The sequence below is a fragment of the Schistocerca cancellata genome, chromosome 6, assembly GCF_023864275.1.
Source record: "Schistocerca cancellata isolate TAMUIC-IGC-003103 chromosome 6, iqSchCanc2.1, whole genome shotgun sequence".
In the NCBI taxonomy this organism is placed as follows: domain Eukaryota; kingdom Metazoa; phylum Arthropoda; class Insecta; order Orthoptera; family Acrididae; genus Schistocerca; species Schistocerca cancellata.
In genome coordinates, this window is record NC_064631.1 from 74,896,007 (window position 1) to 74,906,743 (window position 10,737).

The following is a 10,737-nucleotide window of genomic DNA, read 5'->3' on the forward strand; positions in this document are numbered from 1 at the left end:
CCAACACCCGGCATCATGGTGTGGGGAGCGATCTCCTACACTGGCCGTACACCACTGGTGATCGTCGAGGGGACACTGAATAGTGCACGGTACATCCAAACCGTCATCGAACCCATCGTTCTACCATTCCTAGACCGGCAATGGAACTTGCTGTTCCAACAGGACAATGCACGTCCGCATGTATCCCGTGCCACCCAACGTGCTCTAGAAGGTGTAAGTCAACTACCCTGGCCAGCAAGATCTCCAGATCTGTCCCCCATTGAGCATCTTTGGGACTGGATGAAGCGTCGTCTCACGCGGTCTGCACGTCCAGCACGAACGCTGGTCCAACTGAGGCGCCAGGTGGAAATGGTATGGCAAGCCGTTCCACTGGACTACATCCAGCATCTCTACGATCGTCTCCATGGGAGAATAGCGGCCTGCATTGCTGCGAAAGGTGGATATACACTGTACTAGTGCCGACATTGTGCATGCTCTGTTGCCTGTGTCTATGTGCCTGTGGTTCTGTCAGTGTGATCATGTGCTGTATCTGACCCCAGGAATGTGTCAATAAAGTTTCCCCTTCCTGGGACAATGAATTCACGGTGTTCTTATTTCAATTTCCAGGAGTGTAGATTGTTGAAAACAGTCCATCAGATCACACACACACACACACACACACACACACACACACACACACACACACACACACACACACACACACAGAGAGAGAGAGAGAGTGTGTCGTGTGTGTGTGTGTGTGTGTGTGTGTGGTCTCTCTCATATGATGAAGGATTTTGTCTGAAAGCTGTTCCCAACAGTCTACTTTTAAATGTGCATGTCTAGCGCTCTACACTTCCTCTATGTGGTTGTATGCCCGACAGGGAGTTATTTCCATTTCCTTTGCTGGAATATCTGGGTGCCAGTTAAACCAAATCATTTATAAATTAATTTATTTCTGCTTCCAATTGTGACTTAGTGTAAAATAAGACTGCATAGGCCAATCAAGATCAAATTTTACTGCAGCGAACTCTGCCAATGGACGGACTTTCAAATCCTGTGCCAGTCTTTGTGGAATTAATATTGATTATAGCTTAGAAAATAAATCCTGCAGTTCATAGAGGATATACTGATACTGTACCAAACAGTTTATGCCATTGCCTTAACAAGGATTAATAGTAATGTTTGCTGAAATGATTGACTTACTTTATGTGTCACATCTATGTGGTTGGAAGAAATTTTCACAAATTTAACTTAGGTTGGGAATTCTTTTTGTGCTTCAGTGCTGAACAATAGCTTCGGTAGTATCCATATGTAATTGCATATCCTTTGGTGCAGACATCTTGTCATTCTTATTGAATTGTGCTAAAATCATAACGGTATAGGACCTGTGAATTTCTGAAACCACGTATTCTGCTTTGCCTTTATTTATGCTGGATTGTATTCATTCTTGATGTGAATGTGGTATATTATTTTCTATCACATTTAATTGTACATTAACTATCTTTTTCTTTCAGTGCTCTAGATGCAAGTTCAGAGCAACTTGTCCAAAAAGCATTAGATAACGTGACTCGAGGTCGGACTGTGCTGATAATTGCTCACAGGCTGAGCACAGTTCAGAATGCTGATGTTATAGTTGTTCTGAATGATGGTGTCATTGTAGAGGTATGTCTTATTTTGTGGATTGATATAACTTGCCTGATGTTGCTTTTTTGATTCCATAATCTGATCTGAAACTTTATTAAAGTACAGAAACTGTCTCCTGCATGAATCATGAAAAATCATTTAAATTAATGATGAAATCTCCTGAATCATTAGGGCATGTCATGTTCTTAAAAATTCTTCAATGATTGACACTTCGACCCCTCTGCTGCATCCTGTTCAGTGTGCCACTGGTGTCCATAGACAGCTGAACGCTGTCAAAACACAGTGTTGCATTTATTTATAAGAGCCTATTTTCCCCTTTTTTGGAGAAATGGAGTTACTGGGTAAAAATTTTCATTCTGCTATTGGCGAGAGTTCATCTTTGGATAACTACTCAAAGCAAATGCTGAAAGACAGGGAGGATCAAAAATATCATTGTTGTGCTGCCTTGGCTGTTTTCTGGTAGCTGTTACCATATTTACTCGAATTTAAACCACACTCGAATCTAAGCCGCACCTGAAAAATGAGACTCGAAATCAAGGAAAAAAAATTTCCCAAATCTAAGCCACACCTGAAATTTGAGACTCAAAATTCAAGGGGAGAGAAAAGTTTTACACCGCACCTCCAAATCGAAATAAAGTTGATCCATTGTAACATGAGACACAATTTAGGTCAAATGGATGAAGATACAGCTACAGTAGTTTGGTTCAAGTCGTAAGCTGAGCAGTTAAGCTTTACCAGGTAGCCATTGCTGTGTGTCAGGCACTCCATCCATATTTATATGGGTACCCTTGCTTTTTCATGTGCTTCGTCTGGCTATAATCGATTGCTTATTTTGCTTTGATCTGATAATTGCTGTTCTCTTTGTTATAGGTGTTTACGTCACTCTAAGCTGAAAATGCATAATTGTACTGTGTCATGCATTGTTTGTCACATTCTGATAATGAGTGTTTACGACCTGTTACCACTCGTGGCATGCCTTGCTTTTGTGCGCGCTACCGCCCCTTGCAATAATAATAATAATAAAAAAAGAGGAAGTGTATCATTAGTGTAATAATGGCAAGAGACTGCTATTTGTTGTTACTTACACTGCTGCTTTCTTTGATAATGATCAACAAGAATCAAATAACAGATTGAATGTGATAGAAAATGTTCTGAACGAGAGTTTCGCGAAAATTTTTCTCCGTTTGAAAATCTTTGCAGACGCCTCTGTAGTACATTACATTGTGCACAAAAATTAGAGTCATCTTAGATTAAAAATCTGCTCAGTTACCGTGCTTCATTTCTGACTGTATCACTATTCAGCATAAGAATAATACAAATATAAACATGACTTGATATGTGTTGTCTCACTCTAGTTTCGTAGTTTATTCAGCAGACACGATTTAAATGAGAGTGCAGCAAACAAGAAAGAATACATGGCATAATGTTTACATTTGTATTATTCTTATGGTGAAGAGAATACTGCATGTGATTCAGGATTCATGAAAGTTCCTATTAGCAACGATCTCTTGTCACAGGTAGGAAAAAATTCAGAACGTAGAGTTGACCATATTGACATACATCCCAAACAGTCTTGCCAGTCGGATTTTTGCAGTAGATTTTTAGTGATGACTTGAAATGCAGTGTGTGTTGTTGTTGTTGTCTTCAGTCCATAGACTGGTTTGATGCAGCTCTCCATGCTTTTCTGTCCTGTGCAATGCAGAGTAGCAACACTTATAAAATAAGAATGAAAAGAACTTAGAAATTAAAGGCTGGAATTTAAAACAAAATTTTATTAGATTTGTAATACATCTTATATGAAATGTTTAAAATATCAGTCATGATTCTGAATCACTATCACTCGATTCTTTGTTGCTCATTTCTTCATACAGAGCATCGTCCTCTGTACCATCTAGTGCACTGGATATCGAACATTTTTTTAATGCTTGTTGTACAGTCTGATTTGGGTCACACTTCCATGCATCATAAATCCATTGGCACACTTGCGACAAACTTCCACGTTTTACATGTCTTATTGGTGTCAGTTGTCAATCGCTTTTCAAAAGCCAGTCTGTGTACATGCATTTAAGCTTGTCTCGTCTTCTACCTTTTTAATTCATTTACTGACGCAGATATATTGGTGCCAGTATTCATCGTTGTGCCTGCAAATCTTGCCTGTGTAGCGCTACATATATTCGACGTCATAAGTTAGTTGTGGCGGCACCTACCAACATTTTTCAGAACTTCCGCTTACTTTGCACTGTATTCTAAGCTGCAGGTGGTTTTTTGGATTACAAAAACTGGAAAAAATGTGCAGCTTAGATTCGAGTAAATATGGTATTGTTCCTCATTTGCCTTGGCTGGGTGTTATTTCAGTGATAGCAAACACCAACGAAGACGGAAGCCCATAACTGTCATCTTTGTTGACATTGTACTCATTCTTAGATATTTTGACTGTTTCATGGATGTTACTTCTACAAATGTACTTTCTCTGCCTAGCACAATATGTTCTGAAAATTGACAACCTGATCACATTACTCTTGGTGCTCCAGTCCGCGGTCGCGTTCTCACTTCCCGAGCATGGAGTCCCGGGTTCAATTCCTGGTGGGGTCAGTAATTTTCACATGCCTCGAGATGACTGGGTGTTGTCCTTATCATTTCATCATCATTCATGAAAGTGGCGAGATTGGACTGTGCAAAGGTTGGGAATTTGTACGGGCGCTGATAACTGCGCAGTTGAGTACCCCACAAACCAATCATCATCATCATCATCATCATCATCATCATCATCATCATCTTGGTGCTCCACTACCACTGATTTTACATTTTGTTAAATATTGCTCTTCCCGATATATACTTTGCCACGACTGTATGTCACTTCATGGATTCGTGCAGTGAGGTGGTGGTCAGACACATCCGTTGTAGGTCATAACAAGTCTTATTTTGTATTGACTTGAGAATGTTGCCCTTATAGTATTCTTCTGAAGGATTATGCCTATATGGCCAGTTAATGTAGTAACAAACATTTACCTTTATCTGCTTTTAGTAGTTACTCAATGACAATGGCCCACCAATAGCAGCCTGAAGATTTGTAGCTATTAACTCTCATTCTCTAAAAAAGTGCTGCAAAACAGCCTTTTATAAATGAATATAACACTGTCTTTTGGTAGTGTTCAGCCATCTAGGGATGCTGGTGGAATTCTGAAGAAGATCCCAGCAGAGGGATCAAAATGGTGGTCATTGAAGAAGTTTGAAGAAGAATATGAAACAGGCTAATGTCTCAGAAGATTTTATCATCAAAATAGTGGCCACGAAAGAGCTTTAATATTTTAACTGTCTGTTTTATTGTGTGTGTCTATGACTGAACACCACCTCTAGATGGTTAGTAGCAATCTATCCTTTCCATATTGTTGTTATTAGTTTTGCCTTAGATAATCTGAAGAATTTGTCAGACAGGGATTACCAGAGAAAAATCATTATGTATCTTCAAATTGTCACATAATATTCAGACAAAAGCAACACATTTATGGGTAGAATTAGTCAAAGCTGTCAATTCCATAGTGTGTGATATCGAGAACTCTAACCTATTTGAAATGTTGTGTGTGGTAACTCTGAAATGTCATATATACGACTGAGTGGAGGGGGGGGGGGGGGAGGAGGAGGATATTTTACTGATGTTTTGGTAAACTGACAGACTTGGAAAGGTAAGAGTACAGAAATTTGTAGTGTTCTCTGTTTGCTGTTAGTCAAGAAATACTTGCATACCAGATCTCATTGTCAAGATCCATGTGTTCGCTCTGTACTGTGGTAATTTAATATAGATGGAAACTTTCCATTTTTTATGTTTATTTATTTATTTATTTTTTCAGACTGGTACTCACAGTTCTCTGGTGAAAAAGAGGGGCTTCTACTGGAATCTGATAAAAGAACAACAAAAGGCTGAGCAGACAAGAGGTACAGCATAGCCTCTTTTATATGGATTGTTCTGTACCAAATGAAGTACAAATTATGCCCATGACCTTTATATTTACAGCAAATAAAGAAATATATATTTATTGTGCAAGTGGATTTTTTAATGAGAAAGACAACCACTCATCTTTATTTCATCTTAACATAATGATTTGACATGTATAGATAAGCTGTAAGAAAATGAATCTTCAAATGGAAACTACAGTAACAAGAGATTAAAAAAGTCTCATTTACAGCTGGTGGTTGTAGGTATACAGCAGTAAAAAGTGCACACCTAAATGTTCCATGATCTTCCAAAATAGAGAAAATCAGACTAATCGGAGTATGTTGTTCTCAATCTTCTGCTGTTGCTGCAGATCTTGTGACATAAGGTCACTGTGTAACTTCCATACCTAATTCCTAGTCTAATTTTTACAGACAGGTTGCTGTTTTGTTATATGAAGGGCCCTATGATATAACAGCTAGATGTGTCAACTTTGAAACGCCCTGGTGGAATAAAACTGTGTACCAGATGGGGACTTGAGCCAGTGACCTCTCCCTTTCACCAGCAAGTGCTGTACCAACTCATCTATCTAAATATGACTCAAGACCAGGCCGTACAGCTTTACACCCTCCAGTACCTCTCCTGCTTTACAAACTTCACAATTCTGCATATGTTGTGGAACTTGCACTCTCAGGTGAAGTTTGGCAGACACAAGAGTTGCCAGCGGACGTAAAGCTGTGAGAGAGGTTTGTGTGTCATGCTTTGATAGCTGTGTCAATAGAGCACTTGGCTACGAAAATCAAAAATTCAGTTTTAATCTGCAAGGAGTTTCAAATCAGCGTACACTCCACTTCAGAATGAAAATTCATTCAGTATCATCTTTGTCTGTCTGTTACCATCTGTTGAGTAGAAGCTTGTTCCTCTTTGATGACAGCAAACAACACATTACACAGAAATATAAAATTTATATTTGAACTTCAAGACAAACTCATCATAAATTTTCTTAACTTAAGTAACTGCTCATTTTTCATTCATAGGAACTCAGCATATTTTGGTATCATGATTCACAAAACATCTTATCAACTGTGATATACATGTTCCTTTTAGGTAAATGTTACAGAAAATGTTACCACATAGTGAGGTGTTTACTGAGCCAAATTGATCTGTAAACTACACTCAAAACCTGAATCAAACTCGAAACTAGCAGAAGTAGTGCATAAACCTGTCAACATGTGCAAGCTTTACTAAACATTCCACTATGCAAACCACATTGCAGCAGCAAACTTTGGTGGGTGGCCGTGAAGACCATAGCTGTGTATACCAGTAAGTTGGACTTGCATGAATGATAATCAGTTGAAGATGTTACTCGTTCAAACTCAGTTTGCACTTTGAAGCTTGGAAATGTGCTCATTCATTTGAACTGATATTATCACTCTAGTGTCATAACATATGTTTAAACACATCATCCGTACATTGTTAGCCTAAGGAACTTACCACATAGTTTATCAACATTTATAATTCATTACCATACCTGTATAAGAGAAAATTGAAAAGTTGGAGGAGGTGAAAAAAAGGAAACTGCTGAAAGTTGATTGGAAATCTAAGTGTTAAAACAAATTAGAGCAGATAGACACTGATTCGGACAGTGTGTTACTATGAGGAAAAGAAAAGGAAAAAAAAGGAGTAGCCAAGTATCAGATGTAGGTATAAAATCAACAAATGTTTTTCAATTTTTATATAACCAAAAAGACCTAGATTGCCAAAATCACACTTTGTGGGATCACTGTCCCAAATATATTTAATTAAACACTACACTGTTTTAGAACCCATTTACAAAACAGTCTACTTTTACCTTGGTTTAGGTATGGAGACATTCAGATTACTTAACTGTATGTATTTTGTACCATTTATATTACACATTCTGTTCTGCCAAGAACTGAGCTGCCTCTGTTGGAGATGTATTGTAAAAACCTCCTCTACAATCTTCATATATCATTTTAATGGAGTCTGTGACATTCTCTTTCAGTGCCAGTGGAAGTGGAATCATTTGTTTCTACAGCTAATCATTGGATGCTGTGTGAAGCACGTTCATAATCCATACTTCCATTTGGTGTGTAGTTTGTTCAATATTTACTTCCGAATGCTTGATTGTAACAAAATAAAGAGAGTTCTGGTGCTGTGACCTTCACAGGTACCGGTTTGTCATACCAGCACGTAATGTCACAAATCAAGCACTGAGTTACCAATATCAACATTTTTAGATCCAGATTTATGGCATTGGGCCAATTTTTTAATCTAGAAGCTGAAGACAAATGCATTTTGCAGAGTGTCCCTAGATCTTCCTAAGTATTTCAGGTGTGTGTGTGTGTGTGTGTGCGTTTTGTTTTGTTTTTTTTTTTTTTTTTTTTTTTTTTTTTTTTTTTTTTTTTTTTTTTTTTTTTTGCAGACTATACTCAAAACAAGCCAGGACTAAATTTATCCTTAAATCAAATAGTATAAAATAGAGAATGGTGGCACAAATGTAGTAACATCTCACTGTCTTGCACAGTCCATTAGTTAAACAAGTAGACGCATCTACAGATGGTTGAAAGAATATTTGCAGACATTTTGTTTGAGTCACTTTACAAGTTACATTTTATGTAGAGAAAACAAGAGAAAGAAGATTAGTCTCTTGTAGGAATTTTTAATTCACCACACTTCCTCCAATAACCCTATGACCTGCTTAGTGGGAAAAATGATATTAAGAAGCAGATATTTGTACTGTTACATTACATTTTCCTCAAATGGCAGGGAACTGCACAAGGAGGTCATAAGCTGAAAGCCTCTTCTTTACCCACTTGCCAGTCATGTTTTATACCATTGCATGTCAGTTCCGGAATAAATAACGAAAGTAAGTCTTTGCAATCACATTGTTTTTTTACAGCTTTGACATGTTCACCAAGTTTACTAACCACAAACCAACAAAAAAATCTTACACATGTAATAGCTTTAGTGTTACTATCCTAAGAAAGCATAAAAATAAAGTAATAAAAATGAAGAGGAAGTGTAGTTGCGCCTATGGATTTAGATATAAAAATTGATGTATGTGTAATAAATGTGGTAGTTCAGGCTTTTTTTGTAACAAGGATATACAAGAAATACCTTTTCTACTAGTGTGTCAATTGTGGCAAGCATCTGAAGATGGATTGTACATTACATGACATACTTTGACTGGAATGAAAATTTTTTGGGGATTATCAAGTACTAACCACTCCAGTTGATACAGTCTCCTCTATAGGTAATACAGAATATATCACTATGTGTAAACTTAATTGCAAGTGGCGTATCAGTGGTACCTACCTTGGGAAACTCGGGTGCTGTCCCAAACTGAAATTGAGCCAGTGTGATACATAATTTACCTGCTAGGAACTTTACTGTGACCAATGTGGGGAGGGGGAAAAACTGTAAATGGGTAGGTGTATGACAATCATCGGCAGTTTGAACATAAGACACATAACAGTATCCATGAGGGAAATGATGGATATGAACGATTCCTTGTGCACTGAGTATACAGGGTGTCCCATTTATCTTGACCACCCTAAATAACTGTTTGTCCAGATGCAAATTACAAAATGTTTCAATCAAATGTTCTTTAGCTGTCAGGGGGACATCAATTAGTATGACTGCCTTCTTTGTAGCTTTGTTTTTTACAAAGATATGAACAGCGTTATGACTTTTTAAAATGGCAACCTGTATTTTTTATTTTGTAATTCATTTCCTCTCCTAAAGACCTATTCAAAATTGTATCACAGTGTACCATTCACTGAAACACAACAAATACAATGTTATTAATTGCATAACACAACATTGACTTTGAGCCCTGGATCACAAACTCATCCACATGCTGGAGTTGTCAGAAAACAAATGAAAGCCAAGTAAAAACATAACAGAAAATTGACATTGACTCTCCTGTACCATCGTCCAAGGGTAGAACATTCAAAGGTGCTCAAAGTGGTGACCCTGGACACCGATACACTGGTGCACTCATTGAATGAAAGTATTATTTACTGCTTCCAGTGTTGCCTACTGAAGAGAATTACAAGCAAGCACGATATGTTGCTGCATGTCTTCTGGAGTTGTTGGAATATTGCAATAGACAACCTCTTTAATGCATCCCCAAAGAAAAAAGTCCAGAGGATTTAAATCAGGAGACCTAGCAGCCCAAGTAACTGTTACTCCTCAACCAATCCATCTGGCAGGACACCTTCGGTTCAGAACATGATGTGTACGCAAGGCATTATGTGCTGGACATCCATCGTGTTGATACCACATAAGCATTCTGGTTTGTAGCGGCACTTCATGCGGAAAAGGAGGAAGAATTCGTCTGAGGAAGTTGGCATACGCTGTGTCATTTAGACTACCATAGATGAACTAAGGGCCAGTAATTGTAGTACCAAGCATCCCACACTAGACGTTAACTCTCCATTGATGCTGATGTTCCACCTGTCTAAGCCATTGTGGGTTGTCGCTGGACCAATAATGCCTGTTCCTTGTATTTACCCGTCCTTTCTTTGAGAAGGAACATTCATCGGTAAATGGAAGATTGGAGAAGTAGTTCGGGTTGGTGAGGATTTGCTGCTGTGCTCACTGACAGACCTGTACACGATTCTGGAAATAATTCTCATGTAATTCTTGATGTAGGTGTTCATGGTAAGAACGGAACGGGTGATGTGTCAGAATATGATGTACACTGGTTTTAGGAATGCTAATCTCGTATTCAAGCTGTCGTGTGCTCACATGTGGAGTCATAGCAACAGAAGCAAGAACAGTAACTTCAGCAGCTTCGTCTGTGCGAGTGCTTCGACAGTTGCGTGGGTTGAAACTTCCCATTTTCTGAAGCCTCGCAACAAGACGAGAAGACATCCATTGGGAAGGTGGGTTCTTGCCAGGATATCGCTCTCTGTACAGTTCCGATGCCTGTGTAGCATATCACCTACCTTCAACAACAATAATAAAAGAAACGCTATGTCGATGCAGTCTGTTTGAAGGACAGCCTTTACTGTATGCCTACTCTACACGACAGTATTTAAAAGGACTAAACTACTGTACTAAATGTACCCGTACATAAGAAAACAGTATTGCAATTACTGTTCTGCTAACTTACATTCGCCGTAGATCAGTAGCATTTCTACCTTCTCTTC

The 10,737-nt window shown here is 38.4% G+C and overlaps 1 protein-coding gene across 2 annotated transcripts in view; it reads left to right on the forward strand.

Moving 5' to 3' along the window:
- Positions 1-5,661, forward strand: part of LOC126191151 (mitochondrial potassium channel ATP-binding subunit) — a 138,667-nt gene extending 133,006 nt beyond the window's left edge. For both annotated transcript variants that reach the window (XM_049931912.1, XM_049931914.1), the window contains 2 exons: positions 1,497-1,644; positions 5,475-5,661. In XM_049931912.1, coding sequence (XP_049787869.1) covers positions 1,497-1,644; positions 5,475-5,570 — 244 coding nt within the window. In that variant the 3' untranslated portion in view covers positions 5,571-5,661. The remainder of the gene's footprint in view (positions 1-1,496; positions 1,645-5,474) is intronic.
- Positions 5,662-10,737: the final 5,076 nt, after the last annotated feature.